The sequence below is a fragment of the Hippocampus guttulatus genome, chromosome 7 (genome assembly GCF_054856545.1).
Source record: "Hippocampus guttulatus isolate MCC_2025c chromosome 7, RoL_Hgut_1.0, whole genome shotgun sequence".
Classification (NCBI taxonomy): domain Eukaryota; kingdom Metazoa; phylum Chordata; class Actinopteri; order Syngnathiformes; family Syngnathidae; genus Hippocampus; species Hippocampus guttulatus.
The window spans coordinates 6,904,177-6,921,357 of NC_141267.1; the positions used below are offsets into that span (position 1 = coordinate 6,904,177).

Sequence of the window (17,181 nt, forward strand, 5' to 3'; positions counted from 1 at the left end):
TACTTGATGATTTTCATTTTCTTCTTGCTGTTGTGGAAAACAAATTGCTGTATTTTCTGGAGTATAAGTCACATTTTGGGGGTAAATGTATTTTACAGAAACAGACGATCTCAGGTTCGCACCCAAAATCCCTGTTCCGTAATTGTGGGCACTTTGATAAATATGCTTGGAATGGGCACTACTTCACTTGGACCATTCGGAAATTCAGAGCGTTCAAATGTACCGTTCGGTTAATCAGAGTGCACAATTAATATGACTACTTTTTCATTTCTTCTACTGTGTTAAGGTTAGCCATACAATAATATGCAATAATTCTATCAACATCTTTTTGGCTTTTAGCAAACACTTGTGGTGCATTACCACCACCTTACTTAGCATGCTAAATTGTGTTGACTTTCTTTTGGCGGTTGGCAAAAATACGGGAATTAATTTTACAATGTTCATTTATTTAAGGCGAAGGAGCAGCAGACCACTACAGAGGAAAAGTTCAGAAATGAGCTGAATGCCAACATTAAGCTCTCCAATTTATACAAGGTATATTTTATGAGAGAATGTATTCCAACAAGACATCAACATTTGGTACTTGATTGGTTCAGATTGAAGCTCAGTAGATGCTAATGTGTTAATATCGCTGCAGGTAGCAGCAGCTGATTCTGAGGCCAAGGGTGAAGAGCTGAGTCGAGCCATCGAGGAGCTGCATAAACTTCTGCAAGAGGCAGGGGAGGGTATGAGATGACAACTCAATTTTGTCACAATTGTCCATGAAGGAAGACTCTTGACTGTCCGGTTTTGATTCTCTTGTCAATGCCCCGTTAATATTCAATTTTGGTGCTCTGTTTCCTCCTTTGGCTGCAGCAAACAAAGCTCTTGAGGAGAATTTGCAAATAGCCAATGCTGCTTCGGGTCAGACTGTTGAGGAGCTGAAGGAGAGGATCCAAGCGCTTGAGAAGGAATTGGACAATGCCAATGAGCTCCTTTCCTATTCTAAACTAAGAGGTAATTCGGTTCTGTTGTTCCCTTGATTGCAGTACGTCAATGTGTCATGGTTGTTATTTATTTATTTAATTCATTTTTCTTTTCTTATTCGTTCATTGTCTGCCTTTTTATCTATTTTGTGTGCCCAGGTCCAGTTGGCACAACATCTGTGCATACTGAGGCGCAAATGACAACGGTGTCACCGACAGCCGCTGCTGTGTCAAAGATTAAACCTGAAATGAAGCTCACTGAAGTGTGTGAAATTCAATCAAATTCTAAAATTAGTATTTTTAAAAACCCTCGTGGAGCTTGCATGATTTTACTTGTGATGCATTGAAGTAGCATGCAAGTTATTGCCTCGGTCAAACGACACTATGCTAAAGCTCATATTTATTCCTAACTGGCACAGAATTTAAATTTGATTTTTATTTTTTTTGTGCTCACTGTGGGGTATTTTGACTTGTATTCTTATTTATTGTGTTTTGTGACTTATTACTGGTGTTTTTTGCAGTTATATACTGCATATGTAGAAAGCCAGGAGCAGTTGCAGTTGGAGCGCCTGGAGAACAAGCGTGTCAACAAGTATCTCGATGACATAGTACAAGAAGTGGAGGCAAAGGCTCCCATTCTGAAACGGCAGAGGGATGAGCATGAGCGCATGCAGAAATCTATAACCAGTCTTTCAGCCAAACTGGAGCAGGCTGTAAAGGTATGTGGTCGTATGCATGCGTTTGAAATTGTTTCAGATACTTAAGTTTGGTTCAGTGTAATTGACAGGCACTTGACCGTTATATATGTACTTATAGACTAGGGCTGATATATTATTCAGACGATATGATAATCATCAGCAAAAATTTCGTAATATCAAGGTATAAAAATTAAAGGTCTATAAAATGTCCTTTTTTGAAATACTTTGGGTAAATAACAGCGTTGTATTCTTATATACTATCCACAATATATTTAAGTTTTAAATGAAATACAGAATATTTGGTACATTATAAAATAAAGACTCATTTCAACTGATTGCTGACCTTTCATATGAACATTTGTTTTTTTGTTTTTTTTTACACTGTCCAAAAATCATAAATCCTCATTTATAAATTAGTCACGTGTACATTCGACTGTTTTATATCAGCTGTGCCAAGGAAGCAAGGTCTACTTCAAGACAAATAGCATATTTTCCTTGTCATTCTCTACTGCAGTATGCTATCTCTTTCGCACTTATTTAAAATTACTTTATGTAAAATATTTAAAATGCCATAGCTTTAATGTGTAAGGAAGCTTAAGTTATTGTGAGTGGTCATTGAATTTGAACTTGATGAGGTGTACGCACCCTAATTTTCATTTAGTACTTTAAATCATTGGATTTTTGTTTTACCTCTTTTATTTTTGCCGTGTTTTGTCTGGCAGGTTTTACTGTTCATCCTAATCTATTGTTGACAGCATTTTCCATTGTCGTTTAGTCAGCAGCTTTCAATGTTTGCTCCTTTGTGTGTTTCAGGAGGTGCACCGCCTACAGAATGAAGCTGATGAAGCCAACAAGCGTTCCTCTGTTGTAGAAAGGGACAATAAAAGATTTGAATTGCAGCTTGCAGACATGGCTCAGCAGGTAGGTTATTCTGATTTAAAAAAAAAAAAAAAAAAGTTGGCATTGCCTGGTTTTAAAATCAGGAAAATCTGACCCGTGATTCTTTTTTAGGTGCGCGTGCTCCTTATTGAGCTGGAGGAGGCCCGAGGAAACCACGTGTTTAGTGAGGAGGAGTTGAGTTCTGCGGATGTTAGCAGTACCTCAGAAGTGATTAGTCAACACCTCGTGACCTTCCGAAGTGTGGAAGAGCTCCAGAAGCAGAATCAGCGTCTTCTGGTGGCCCTCAGGGATCTTAGTGACGCCCAAGAGAAAGAGGAGTTGGAAGCCTCTGATTACAAGTATGTTAATATAATTTATTTTATGACAACGCTGTTGATGTTTCTTTGGCTGGAATTATAGTGCATATCTTAAGTGTCCAATTTCAACTTCCTCTATGCAATTTATTATTCAAACATATTTTTCAAGTGACGAGTGTTCAACATTCACATGACCCATATTTCCATTTACTAATGCAAACCACTCGTTCTGAAATAACATCAGGTATCAGCAAGCAAACAATAATACATATAAATAATAGTAAAAATATCAATACTACATTAGTGGTATGACCCTTGTGAGGATAAGGAAATTAGAAAATGGATGGAGGGATAGATAAGTGGTACGTATAGTTAGCCCGCTCTATCTGCCTTTAGTTTAAACTCGGTAACCTTGGAATTACTCCACTGACCACAAAATACAGTATCCTTAATCAATGGTCTGTGCACTTCAATATCTACATTATATTTGATGGGCTATGTTTTTTGACCGGAGGACATGAGATTTCATGCATTTCCCCTTCAGTTTATGCTGCCATTATTGATATCTGTAGACATGTCTGAATTCTACCACTTGGATCACAAAAAAAGAAATCATGTTCGTTTAACAGTGTATGGTAAATCCAACCTGGATGATATGATGAAGAATTGGGCTAATCAGCATGAGCTTTCACAGGCGAGTTGAAGTGGAGCAGAGTTTGGAGACTACCTTGGCTGAGGTGGAGTCTCTGAGGGAGCAACGCAGCCAACACGTAAAGATGGCAGAGACCATTATGAGGCAAAGAGACATGTACCGTGTGCTGTTGGCTCAGGCAACGGGAGTCAGCTTCCCTCAGCAAGGTATTACTAACAATGTAAAGCATGAAGAAGCTGTCAATTGTGCATGACAAAAAAGTTAGACATTGAATATAATCTTCTTCCACACAAAAAAAAATGTTGAATCTAATGTAATGTTAGTGTTCCTATACTGTATAGCTCAATTTTCTGTTTAAGGGACATCATCTGAGGAGTTCACACTTACGTCCACCCCTCGCCGTTCACCTGCAGCCACACCCACCACTGGGACACCCACTACACTCGTATCCATGGCAACCGACACTGCTGAAGCATTGGAGGCCAAGGCAGCCTTGCGACAGGTATGTCAACGTTGCTTTTGTAATGTTAATGTACAGAGATAGGGGTTGTCATTAAAAACCTCACAATTCGATTTGATTTGGATTCTTTAAGTTGCGATTCCATTTGAGTTCGATTCTTCAGGTTGCAATTTGATTTGTCATCTTATCAATTAAAATGCTCCAATATTGATCAAGAAGTCAAAATTTGCAAATAGGAGTATGTTGTATTATTTTTGTTTGGTTGGTTTTGAAAGATTTAACTCCACCATGTCATACATTTTTTAGCAAAATACAAATTTGCATGCAACATATGAGCATATATAGTACAGAGTAAAAATTATTAGTGTTGTGCAAAACACTGAAAAATAAAGTGCATGTTAACTTAAATATTTATTTCCTCTTGGAAATTGTAATATCCTTTCAAATTACAGAACCGTGCATATGACGATATGTTGAGAAAGTAACTTACTTATCACTTTCCTCACAATGAAATGATAGGTAATAGTTATGTAGAGGTCGGTTGCTCTTGAAATCCAACTGTCACGCCAAACCGGCTATCTTCAACACTGTACAGCTTCCGGTGACTTCTGTCATGTTTTCATGTTGGTAGAGTTGTGCCATCTGGACAAAAAAAATTGTATCGCGATACAGGTAATTTTTTATCCCGATATAATTACAGGAAATTCATGGCAATTTTCTGGCATTTTTTCTTCATGTATTTACAAAAATACATATTTTATATAGAACTCACAATAAATTGAAAAAATGGAAAAATATCAAATATTGAAAAAAAAATCCATGAATAGGTGAATTATCAACCCGCGAGTACCTGAGGGCCCACTGTAGGATGCCATGTTACCTCTGTGTGGGTACGTGTAATAAAGTAGAAATTAGAAATTCTGATTGGCACAAGCATATTGAATAGCCAAGGAAAAGAAACTACAGCATTCACTCTCTTGCAACACGGTGAATCTTATAATGGATCAACTACAGAGGGAAATTATGTCCCTGTTTTTCTGATTTTTGTCAGGTACTTATGATATACATCTACTCCTGCACTGTAATTTGTACCATACATGTTTACTTTGTTTAAATTAATTGAAATGAGTGAAATCAGTCTTAACACAGATTTGGTCTCATCACAGAAACGTGGCAAAATATTACGTGATTGTTTTGTAGACATGTACAGCTGTTGACCAAATACTCCTAAGCTAAATTAAACCTTTTTTTACAAGTTGAAATAAGACATATATTCTTGCCTTTGCAGCTGCAGGAGGTGTTTTCCTCCTATAAGAAAGAACGATTGGAGAGTGACAAGGCACTGACCGAGCAGAATGACAAATTCCTGCAGCAGGTTTCAGATCTTCGCTCCCAGAATGCCAAGATGGCAACACAGTTGGAGTTTACTTCCAAGAGGTCTGTTCTATCTTCAAAGCAGGACCATTAATGTACTATACCTTTGAATTACTGTGGAACCTCTTAAATCAGGTACACGCAAAGACTGGCGATCTTGCCCAGATTTTGCCCCTTCCCGATCTAGGATGTCAAACGGCTGACATTATGTCTTATGAGATTGTTTTAGAAGATTACTTGTGTGTGATGTGTGTGAAGTCTGGATGTTTCCTCAAAATTGGATCCAAAACCAATTCGGACGTCAATCTTAAATAATTGTTTTCAACATTTTCGAGCAAAAATCTTCATGTGGGTTGGGGAAGCAGACACCGCAAACTCCGCAATCTGATGTGGCAGCATGTCAAAGAATCAAAGAAGCCCTCTCTCTGACTGACGGCCAAGAAAACATCGGCCAATAAAAAAAAAAAAAACAAAGGTTGTCCTCCCTCACTCGGATCACTCGAATGGTGGTGGCAATCTCAGCCCTGCATCGTCAGACTGTTTATATGGAGCCCTCAAGGTGATATGGAAAAAAATCTGTGTGTGCGACATAAACTCTTTTGCCAAAAAAAAAAAGTACTTCCCAGTCATCTTCCGGCGAATCAAAGGCAACAATGTTTTTACTTCAATTTTGTTTGTATGCTTGGGAACATTTTCCCCCTTCTTTTCTTCCTCTTTTTAATAGTGTATATATTATTCCCCAGATGGTAGGAAGTATTTTCCAAATAAAGTATTTCCTTGCCAACATTGCAACCTTACAATGCTCCCCTCCCCGGTCGTCTTCGGAAACACTCGGCAACCATTGGCACCTACATAGAAGAACTTGGTCATTTTTGTCAATGCACATTGACACAGACACACACACAATCTCTCTCTCTCTCTATCTCTCTGTCTCTATGTATGTACTGTTTGTGTGTATTTGTGTGTGTGTGTGTGTGTGTATTTGTGTGTGTGTGTGTATGGGGGGTCCTGCTAAACATTAAAAAAAAAAAACCGTAAACATAAAAAAATCATATCCAAAAAATCCTTGTGTGTTAGGGGGGAACAAACCATTCTGTGATTCTGGTTCATTCCAATATACAGTACAAAAAAATTCATAGATTATTTCAAATATTGAATCTAAAACAGAATAAATGATCAAACTGTTGCAACAGTATCTACAGCTCTATATAAGTATGCGCACACAGCCTTGTCCTAACGTTATCATGTATAGCCAGCAAAGTTATGCTTGGCATTGTATTGTGATCAACACATGTAGGTCAAATTCCTAATTCTACCATCTTCATGGCTTTAAAATTGGAATTTGACATTCAGCTCATTTATCATATATTAAATTATTTTTATGATATTTGTAGTAATTATTTTTTAATTATTGGTAGCTTAATCCAGAAGAATCCAAAGTGCTCTTTGAGAACAAAACGAAATGGTCTTCTGAATATCTGGCATGAACCAAATTGTAACGTGTTTTTCCGACATTTATGTAATGTGGAAGTTGGATTTTTGCGTTTTTAATATTTCATTCGGAGTAAAAAGCTTTCTTTCAACAATGGCAGGTATGAAATGTTGCAGGATAATGTTGAGGGCTACAGGAAAGAGATTGCTTCCATCAGAGAGAAGAAGCAGAAATTGGCCTCAGCCTCACAGAAACACGAGCAGACCATCAACACATTATCTGAGGATCTACGAGCTGCACAGGAAAAACTCACACTAGCAGAGGTATTTTTTGAAAAACCTAAACTGCTGCTGCGGACATTTGTAAAATATTTTAACTGTATGCATCTTTCTTTTTAGGGTCTTTCTGAGGGTCTGCGTAAAGAGAGAGACATGTTGAAACTGGTTGAGTCAAGGTTGACTCAAGAGAAGGATATGATCGTGAGTCAACAACAGAGTCAGAGCCTTTTGATGACCAACCTTCAGGCTATTCAGGTCAATTTAATTATCTTGACTAACTCCCTCAATGCCATGCACACAAAACTATTGGTTCCCAACATGAGTGTTTTATAGGCGACGCTTGAGCGTTCAGATGCTGACACACGTCAGCGCCTTGACAGCCAGATTGAGAAGCAAGAGCGAGAGATCTCTCAGCTACAGAAGAGGTTGGAGCATGAGGTGGAACAGCGGTATTTGCTGAGCAGAAATCAAGAAGTAGGAAATGAATTTGAGCTCTTTGTCTCTTGTTGGCCACCACATTTTTATTTACATCCAATTGATGGGACTTAACCTGTCAACCGTTGTCAATTTAAATCAATAGAGACCTCATTGAGCCGTTTTCCTTCCACAGCCCGTACAATCGTAACACTGAACAAGTGAAGGCAGAAAAAGAATATCCGTATAATATTTCTCCTTCCTCTGCTAAGATCCAAGTAATGGAAGCAAAACGGCAATTGGAGACACAAGTGGCTTTACACCAGAAGACTAAAGAGCTCCTGAATACTGCCGAGGTAGAACTCGACTCCCTCAGGGTGCAGCAAGGTAGCATCGAACAACGTCACATCCTGGGCTCCCCCTCCACACCCAAAACTAGAGGTTGGAACAAAGAAACATGTACGCATACATACTGTATACAATGAGTTGCGCCAAGGAGTGGTTATTCTGACCATTATCATTCTACTTGATATTACAACTAAATCCAAGAAAATTGGATTTAGTTGGAAATAGCCTAAAAGTTTACTTGGCGATCTTTAAGTGCATCTAGTTATTACTTCGAGTCAATGTTGTTATAACAGGCCCACTTAAGGGTCCTGTTTAAATAATGTTGTTCAATTGCTCCTTCTCTCAGGCTTGCAAGTTTCAAATCAAGAGCGTGAGGATCTTCAGGGTCGTTTGCTGCAGGCTGAAACACGGGCAGAGCAGCTGGCAGAGAGCCTTAAAGCAACCACTTCCAGTATGGAACAGTACCGAGCCATGGCTCAGAGTCTGGAGGAATCCCTGGACAAAGAGAAACAGGTGATGTACTCTTCTAAGGAAATACAACTACTGTATGCACACATCGTGTTAACTTTATATAAAAGGGCAGTCTGATATTCATTTACACGAGTCCCAACCTTGTTTTTAAAACGTTGAGATTTTCTTTTTGGATCATGTTTCTAATGTTTAGGTCACGGAGCAAGCTCGTGCCTCCATTGAAACTCGTGTGAAGGAGGCTGATGAGGAACACCGCAGGCTTGAGGAGAAGCTTCTGGATGCCGAGAGAGAGAAACAGAATATGGAAGAACAAAATAAGCAGGCTATGGACTCCTTGAATAAGCAGGTCGTCAATTTTCTTTTTATACTTTTCTTAGCTGTACATTTTTAATGCATCGACCCTGAAATGGGTTTGAAGAAAAGGAGAAAAAAAAATATTTTCATCCAAACCTTATTAGATGGATGCGCTCAAAAGGAATCTGAGCAGTGCCCAGGCAGAACACCACATGGCACTACAACGTTTGTCAGCTGCCGAATCCCAGCAGCTGCAGGCTTTACAAGACACCCAAGAGCAGGTAAATAGCCACCACGTTAATTGGCCATAAATTTCACCCCGTCACTGATAGCTAGTTACCTGCAGATGTCTTTTTTTTCCCCCCATTGTATATTCCCCTCAGCATAGCATAGCGGGTATTTTTCATATACCGGTATTCTGAAATTAGTTTTCTTTCAAAATTTTAAGGCTAAACTGGCAGCTGAAGCACAAGACAAGTATGAGCAGGAGATGACGCTGCATGCTGCAGATGTGAAGGCTATGCAGGATGCTAAGGCTCAGGCGCTGCAAGCAGTTGAGCGCAGGCATCAGCTGGAGGAGAGAGCCCAACGAGCCAGTGCTGAGCTAATGGAAGCCAGGATCTCCTGGGGGGAGCAGGAAAACATCCTTAAGGTTGGCTTTTAAATGGAACATTTTCGTAGAAGGCCACACTGGATTATGTGTGGGTACTATTTCATGTGCATGCTGGTTAAATCTATTGTATTTCATTCCATTTTGTCATCTCACAGGAGGAAATGTCCAAGATAGAAAGTCGCTTTGAAGAGTTGCAGAGGCAGAACGGTCTCTTGCATGAACAGATTCAAACAATGAGTAGCAAGATGGCTGAGAATTTGCAGCGTGCTACAAATGAGAGTCCACTTAACACCTCCCTGACTGAAGAAGGCAAATCTCAAGAACAAGTCCTTGAGATTCTCAGGTAGCACATGTTCATCTTGGAAAAAATAGTGTTGCCCATTAACTCTTATTTTATAGTGTATCACTGACCTAATTTCCACTCCTCCTGAATTATTTGTTTAAATTTGGTTTCCTATGCAGCCATCTTATTACCTCTGCGTCCTGCGTCCTAGACGCAGAATTTTCCCACGGGACGCACAGTTCCAAATAATGTGCGTTTTTGGGACGCAAGGAAATTTCTCAGTCAAAAAAGAAAGAAAGAAAAACTACGCCAGGCCTGAAGATTTCACTCTAACAATCGTTACCGGAAGCGTGTCGTTTCCGTGGCGTCATTTTAACGGTACTGAAAAATAGTTTAACCCTAAAAGTCACCGCACACGAGTTGACTGTACTGGACTGATCAAATCTCTCCTGTGTGATCAATGCGATTTCACTGTGCCTGTATGTGTGTTTGTGGTGTGGTGTGGTGTGTGAATGTGTTTCTTCTAATTTACTTTTGTTTTGTTTTGTTTTCAGTGTTGGGGGGGGGACGCAACAGATAAAGTTATGTGCGTATGCGGGTTGGTATTTTACAATAATACATTTTATTTATAAGCGCCTTTCAAGACACCCAAGGACACTTTACAATAACAAAAAACACAAAACAATACGGGTTGAGCAGCGGCAGCCAAAACGCGCCAGCGTTCACTCAACCCGAAAGTCAGAAAGAAACCACAAGGGAGGGAGAGGGGGAGAAAAAAAAAACACGCTCGAACTACCCTCATTTTGAGGATAATTTGAGTGAGGCAAAAAAACCCTGCACAAGCATATGACAGTTACAACAGGTCACAAGACATAAACAATGAAGACGGTGAAACAAGGGAATGTATGAGGGAGGGGGTAATGGTGGGGGACTAGCTTCCGTGCGTATTTTAGTCCGCAAACTGAGGAATCGCGCGGATGAAAGTTTGAGATGGCGGCGAAAAAAACTCACAAAGGTCTACTAATTACGACATTTAAGAAATGGGAATGCCAGTCAGATTTTTCGTATGAATCGTCCAAACACCAGTTTTTGGTCCATTTATTTTTTTGAATAAACCAGTACACAGCTGCTGATATAATGTTCATTGTTAATGCAGTTTTCAAACATGTACCCTTGAAACATTATTCTTTTGAGTTTCAGAATTCTTGATTATGAATATCAGTCAAAATAGAAAAATGGGTTCCCATGATGAACGTTTACGGAACCCAAAATTAGTTACCGTGGTTTCCCATTGGGTAATCCGATGGAGCCGAAAAACGGTTCCCGTGAATTTCCGAAATCCTCAGGCCTGCTACTGAATTATTTACATTTTTGCAGCATTTGTTTATAATTGTATGTATATGTTGTTGTTTGTGTTATTATCATATGCAATTGAATGAGTAGACCATTTCAAAATTCAAAATTTGGAACTCTCTAAATGCATAATGGGACTCACACTTTTCTGATCAGCGAGTCCCTGGGACTCACTGCCGGTAAACTGTAAAATTATCACTGCTCTGTAGGGATGGGTACCTTTCAAATTTTAATTTGCATTAAAGCATAATATAAAATCTTTTCCCCCCGATTATAAACCAATTATTGTTTATTTAGTATTGGTTAGTGATTTTAAAAACAATAACAAATAAGCAGTATCACAGGAGAGGGATTAATGTATTAACTAACCTTTTTGAAACTGGTTAATTAATTGTTTCCAAAGTAATTTTGATTAAATACAAAAGACATGAGTCCTCTTTCATGAAAGACTACAGAAATCAGAGAATAATTATTATTAAGAGGCTGAAAATAGAGGATTTGGACACTTTAAAATGAACAATAGCTCAAAACACTTGATTATTAAAAATAGCTATTGATTAATTTGATAATTGATTACTTGTCAATTAATCGATTAATTTTAATACCTACCTCTAGTTGGGTGTTAGCTTTAGTGACTTGAGGAAATGTTATTGCTTTAATTGTTGAAGTATCCATGGACATAATGCTCTATACCCCCCGTGACAGTTTCTTTCTACATCAATGTTTCAAAAAGCACATGCAAGATAATTGTTTCATCTAGGCCACATGATAAGCTGATTTGAATAATATGAAAGTGTACTGCAGGAGTACTATCCAATTACAAACTTTTTCCCATTATGTGTCATAGGTTTGTGCGTCGTGAAAAGGAGATCGCAGAGTCTCGTTTTGAGTTTGCTCAAGGGGAGAGTTTGCGTTACCGTTTAAGGGTTGAACACTTGGAACAGGAGCTAAAAGAGGTTCAGGACAGTTTGAGTGCTGCTCGACAAAGGATGCAGGTAGGTTTGTAGACTGAATGAACCCTCAGTTAATAGTCATGTTTATTTTCAACAAGGTAAACCTAAGTATGTGGGAACATGCCCCCCCCCCCTTGACATTTTATTGCCCAACATATAGCACGAGCCAAAAGTTCAGACACATTTGATCATACTATTTAATGAGCATGTCCTAACCTATGATATTGACGAACATTTTGTGACATGCACTTTGACTTTATGAAGTTAATTAACGAAACACAAGCATACCAATTGACTTAAACTATAGTTTGTGACAACAATTTTAAATACTTGAAAATCAGGTAACGGCAAAGACGCTGGCCCAGCATGATGAGCTAATGAAAAAGACAGAAACTATGAGCATCCTAATGGACACAAACAAGATGCTGCGAGAGGAGAAGGATAATTTGGAGAAAGAGCTGCAGCAAACCCAAGCTAAGGTAAATTGTGGTGTGTGTGTGTGGGAATGTGCGTGTGTGCATGCGCATGTTAGTATTACTGTAATTTCTCAAGAATTAATTTCTCAAGAATAACCTGTTCTCAAATTTTATATGCGGCCCCAAAATCACTATTCGAAAGCAGGGTTTTTTTCTTTTGTCTTCAAGCATTATACAGTCTCCTGATTTGCTGTGTCCACTCTCAAAAATTTAAGCATGATGCACATAGCAAGTTGACAGACTGATGAAATGTTTGCCATTTAATGAGTAATGAAAATAACATTTCTTCTTCCTATTATTATATAAATCTGTTTTAGAGCGACGAAGAGAATACTGATTATTTTATACCCACCATGTTCCACCGTGTTTTGGTTTTGCAGATGATTTCCTCAATTCTTTCTTCATTAGAACATTAATTTGCTTTATAACTGGTCGTTTTTTTTTTTGTTTGTTTTTTTATGCCTGCGGAAAATCAACTTTTTAGCCATGGAATCAAGATTTGCTCCCTGCAGAATCAGGATTGTTGTCCCCAGAATCAACACGTTTTCTCTGCAGATTCCTGGGGGGACTATCATACTATTAAATCCAGATTAATAATCTAATTTATCTTGCAGGTGCAAAAATTGGAGTCAGATGTTTTGCCACTGAAACAGACTAACACTGAACTGAGTGAGAAGAGTGGCATGCTACAAATGGAGAAAAAAATACTGGACGATGAAATCAAGCGCTGGAAAGCTAGGACACAGGTTCGTTGAAAGGCTGGCCATATGCTCTTAAAATTCTCGTATCAGTTGTGCCATGCACAAAATGTAGCCAAAGGGCCATCCAACCAGCGGTAAGTATCGTCATGTGCAAGGCATTGTTTTATAGATCTGAGGCAGTGCAGCCTCTCTCCATTTGGCAGCTCAAAACCATTTCTGGCCTGCAGGGGGCAGCAGTGGAGCTACAGATTCTCCCACCGTTACCTTCTGCCCCATATTTATGGAGCAGAACTCTATTCTTGCTGTTGTAACCCAAACCATGTTGCATATTTTTATATTTAAACTGCACTGAACAGTATGTGAGAACAAGGCTGTGAGAGAGTGATTTCTGCATTAAGCAGTTGCAAGTAAACTAATATATCTCAGTGGAAATGTGTACTGCTTTAGCTTCCAGTAATGAGCCGTTTTTGCTTTATTACTGCCCCTATTTTGTTTTTACGCATATATTATTTTTTTACACATATATTATTTTTTTTAGCATTTGGTGAGTCAGCAAAAAGATTCTGATCCAGATGAGTACAAGCGTCTACATTCAGAGAAGGAAATGCACCTCAAACGTATCCAGCAGCTCATTGAAGAGAACAACAGGATCAAAGCAGAGGTTATGAGGTGAGAAATAGTCATTTGTAATTGTCAGAGACTCGACCAGGAACAGATTGTCTTTCACTGCCAGGCGGGAGGTACGATTCTTGAAGCCGCACTTACTCGTGCTCGCTTCTCAAACCGAAAACCCAAACTCTCGTAGCTTCTGCTGGACTTTATTGACAGTTTATGCAAATTACAAGTGGCAATTCAGAAAAACACTCCCTTCTTCATTTACATACCACCCCTCAGCCAGCCCCAATGATACACCTGGAGGCCAAGACACTTCCCTGGTACAAGTACCAACATCTTCCCATGAACTGATACATCTGTAACTTTTGCTCAAGGACATCTTATTATGCTGGAGCGTATTCTGTCCTCACTATCCACCTCAAGTCAAATCTCTCTTCCTAGCTTATCAGTTACCAAGCGCCTTTGTTCCATTCACCTCAAACTGACCCCTGATTCTCTGTGCTCCATTGTGTACCAGCTGTATAAACACGCGTTCATGGTCAATCAAGCATGTAACAAATTGAAACCTTTAAACATAATAACATTGTGTTAGTCTATTCTCCATCATAAAGCAGAGGTTATGGGGTGAGAAATAGTAATTATAATTGTTTTTGTAATATAAATGTACCGTTCAATAATTTGGGTAGTACAGTGGAACACTAGATTCTTGCTGTTCAGCACGTGAGGTGTCGCATATTTGCTGATTTTTATGAATGTATTTATCCGTGTGTGTGTGTGTGTGTGTGTGTGTGTGTGTGTGTGTGTGTGTGTGTGTCAAATTGCATATTGAATGCTTATCACTGTTTTTGAGAGTTTGACAAAATACATTCATGTATTCATGTCACTTGCCGGTGCACAGCAGGCAGCTGTATTTCGCTCATAAATGGATTGATTTTTCATCAGTGTGAATGTGCCAGTGCATTTTGATTGGCAATAATTTGCAATGTCTTTGCATTGTGCAACTGCGATTCAAACTTTGAATCACTGCAAAACCAGTGGACGAGACTGGGCCACTCGTGAAATATTGTGACAGAACCCTGTATACTGCAGGAGTGGTCACTCATGCAGCAGCCCTAACTTTGTCCTTTCATAACAAATCTGTTTTATGAACATCTGTCTTTAGGACCAGCAATCTTACAACATCCCAGCAAAGCCAAATTCAAAACTTGCTTGATAATTTGAGTAAGATAACAGATGAAAGAAACCTGCTCAAAGAAGAGGTTGTCACAAAGAGACTTGAAATTCAGGAGAAGGTAGAGACAATTAGCCAGGTCAAAAAGCTTGGACGACGCTACAAGACTCAGTATGATGATCTTAAAGTACAACATGACAAGGTAAGTGACCCCAACATTGTTTACTCTCTCCTATTGATTATACCAGGATTAAATCTTTTATTGTACACCTTCTAGATTGTAGCTGAGGCTGCAGGCCCATCAAAAGAAGAAGAGGCTCGGCAAGCATCAGTTCAGGAACTGCAGGGACTTAGAGACTCTCTGAGCCAAGCTGACACAAAGATTACAGATTTGGAGGGACAGCTGGAGAATCTTAACAAGGTGAGCCAACTAATATGTTCTAACAGTCTATGGCCGTAACTCATTCAGTCATTTTCCCTTCGTAAAGGTGGTTGCAGAGCGTGAAATTGAGGTGCACAATGCTCAGGAACAGTCATCCAGGCTGCAGACAGAGCTGGCCAGGCTAAAGCAAGCGTTGCAGGAGAAAGAGGACACACTGAAACAGCAGATGGCAGACAAGGTGGAAAAGACCAGGAAGGCTATAGTTTTTGCCAAGCAAAGGATCAGCCAGCTCACAGGTAACAGACGGGACATTTCCCCATTACCTACAATCATGAGCAAGGTGATGATATTTACTTGATAATGCAGTTTTCATGTTTGTACAATTCTCAAAGTGCTAAAAAGTTGTAGTATTGTTTTTGCATGAATATCAGTGTGCTTAACTAAAATACGTTTTAAACTAGACAAAGGCACTGAATCATCAATAAGAAACTGCACAATTAAATTGAATAGTCAAAGCACAACAAATGCATGAGTCTTTTTACAATCTTTTTTTCTCCCCATTACTGTCTCCAGTCGCACCATTTTGTTTTTCTTTGTGTTACTTTGGATCTTAAATATGCACTTTATGTCTAGGCGCCAAAGACGAGCTGCAGAAAGAAAAGGAGGAGCTCAAGCAGCGATTTGAGGAGCAAAAGCAGCTAAATGAGGAGTTAGAGGTGCGTGTAAGTGCTATAAAGTCTCAGTACGAGGGACGGTTTAATCGACAGGAGAGAGAACTGAGAGAACTGCGAGGTCAGCAAGAGAGGCAAGAGCAAAGAGATGAGCCTGCTGAGGCAGGTCCAAGCAAGGTGAGTCTCTGCTCCAAGTTTTTCGGTTAAAAATATCTGTTCTGTAGAATAAGGAATCAAGTAAGACAATGACCCTGTGTCTGTTATGGTTCTAGCCTCAGGAGCAGCAGAGAAGCACAGAACAGAGACAGATCACTCTTAAGTCTACCCCAGCTGCAGATAGGGGCAGGTATGATGTGAAACAATTATCCGGTCCAGTCCAACAGGGTCATACAGGTGTGAACTGACATTGTTGTCCGCCTTTTCTCTCAGCGCCAGTAGCTCTGAACCACCAACTGCCAACATAAAACCAACACCTGTCGTCGCCACAGCCAGCAAGCAAGCCGTCAACCCTGGGAACAAACCCACCCCAAGGGCCAGCATCAGGCCCATGATCACCCCGGCCCCTGTGCCCACTCCAACCCCCACCGCGACTGTCATGCCCACAACACAGGTCGAGACCCAGGAAAGTAAGTCTTAGTAATAGCATGTGAAAAGATTGACCATTCTCAAATAATGTTTGGAGCCACTCCAATGACATCCAATATGTCAGTTTTTTAGCTCTTACCTAGTTGAGTCTGAAGTCTGAGGAATGTCAACTGTGAATGTGCTATTCATTGAATTAATTTGACCTAAGACCCAACTTGCTCTGCAGCCATGCAGACGACAGAGAGTCCGCCAGTGGAGCATGTGACTGTGTATGGGAGTGCCAGTGGTTCTGTGCGCTCGGCAAGTCCCAACATCCAGACAACGTTAGCCGGCCCCATGCTGACTGTCCAGCAAGCCCAGACACAGGCCACAGCTTTTGTCCAGCCAACTCAACAGCAGAGCGTTACCCATGCAGAGCCAGTCAATCAGGAAATGCCACCTGTGATAATTGAGGCAACGCAGAGCACGCAGGTGGAATGGCCTTCAACATCCTCCACCTCTGCTGTATTTGGAACTGGTGAGGAGAAATTACATTTTCGACAAGTATATGAGTGGAAAAGTACAATATGCATTGCTGCAAGTACTCCGGCAGAGTGTGGTAATTCTGGCGTATGTTTTTTCTTTTTTCTGACCTGTGGCTGTGGGTGATGGCAGCACTCAAGCGTCTGTTTTGTTTGTTTGTGCACCAGCCAGCTTAGTTTAATAAATATAAAACTGTCTAAAGCAGGGGTGCCCATTACATCGATCGCGATCGACCAGTAGATCAAGTCGATCTGAGGGTTGTAGAGGAAAAAAA

At 39.9% G+C, this 17,181-nt stretch overlaps 1 protein-coding gene across 5 annotated transcripts in view; it reads left to right on the plus strand.

Moving 5' to 3' along the window:
* The window catches only part of tprb (translocated promoter region b, nuclear basket protein), a 28,488-nt gene that overhangs the window by 2,121 nt on the left and 9,186 nt on the right, over positions 1 to 17,181 (plus strand). For all 5 annotated transcript variants that reach the window (XM_086115292.1, XM_086115294.1, XM_086115295.1 and 2 more), the window contains exons 8-37: positions 454 to 534; positions 638 to 725; positions 856 to 996; positions 1,125 to 1,228; positions 1,487 to 1,684; positions 2,477 to 2,584; positions 2,675 to 2,901; positions 3,554 to 3,717; positions 3,871 to 4,013; positions 5,260 to 5,408; positions 6,938 to 7,100; positions 7,176 to 7,310; positions 7,389 to 7,529; positions 7,742 to 7,910; positions 8,164 to 8,330; positions 8,482 to 8,634; positions 8,747 to 8,863; positions 9,031 to 9,234; positions 9,351 to 9,538; positions 11,679 to 11,826; positions 12,126 to 12,263; positions 12,875 to 13,006; positions 13,500 to 13,630; positions 14,739 to 14,949; positions 15,025 to 15,168; positions 15,236 to 15,425; positions 15,763 to 15,977; positions 16,073 to 16,146; positions 16,230 to 16,426; positions 16,612 to 16,902. In XM_086115292.1, coding sequence (XP_085971418.1) covers positions 454 to 534; positions 638 to 725; positions 856 to 996; positions 1,125 to 1,228; positions 1,487 to 1,684; positions 2,477 to 2,584; positions 2,675 to 2,901; positions 3,554 to 3,717; positions 3,871 to 4,013; positions 5,260 to 5,408; positions 6,938 to 7,100; positions 7,176 to 7,310; positions 7,389 to 7,529; positions 7,742 to 7,910; positions 8,164 to 8,330; positions 8,482 to 8,634; positions 8,747 to 8,863; positions 9,031 to 9,234; positions 9,351 to 9,538; positions 11,679 to 11,826; positions 12,126 to 12,263; positions 12,875 to 13,006; positions 13,500 to 13,630; positions 14,739 to 14,949; positions 15,025 to 15,168; positions 15,236 to 15,425; positions 15,763 to 15,977; positions 16,073 to 16,146; positions 16,230 to 16,426; positions 16,612 to 16,902 — 4,711 coding nt within the window. The remainder of the gene's footprint in view (positions 1 to 453; positions 535 to 637; positions 726 to 855; positions 997 to 1,124; positions 1,229 to 1,486; positions 1,685 to 2,476; positions 2,585 to 2,674; positions 2,902 to 3,553; positions 3,718 to 3,870; positions 4,014 to 5,259; positions 5,409 to 6,937; positions 7,101 to 7,175; positions 7,311 to 7,388; positions 7,530 to 7,741; positions 7,911 to 8,163; positions 8,331 to 8,481; positions 8,635 to 8,746; positions 8,864 to 9,030; positions 9,235 to 9,350; positions 9,539 to 11,678; positions 11,827 to 12,125; positions 12,264 to 12,874; positions 13,007 to 13,499; positions 13,631 to 14,738; positions 14,950 to 15,024; positions 15,169 to 15,235; positions 15,426 to 15,762; positions 15,978 to 16,072; positions 16,147 to 16,229; positions 16,427 to 16,611; positions 16,903 to 17,181) is intronic.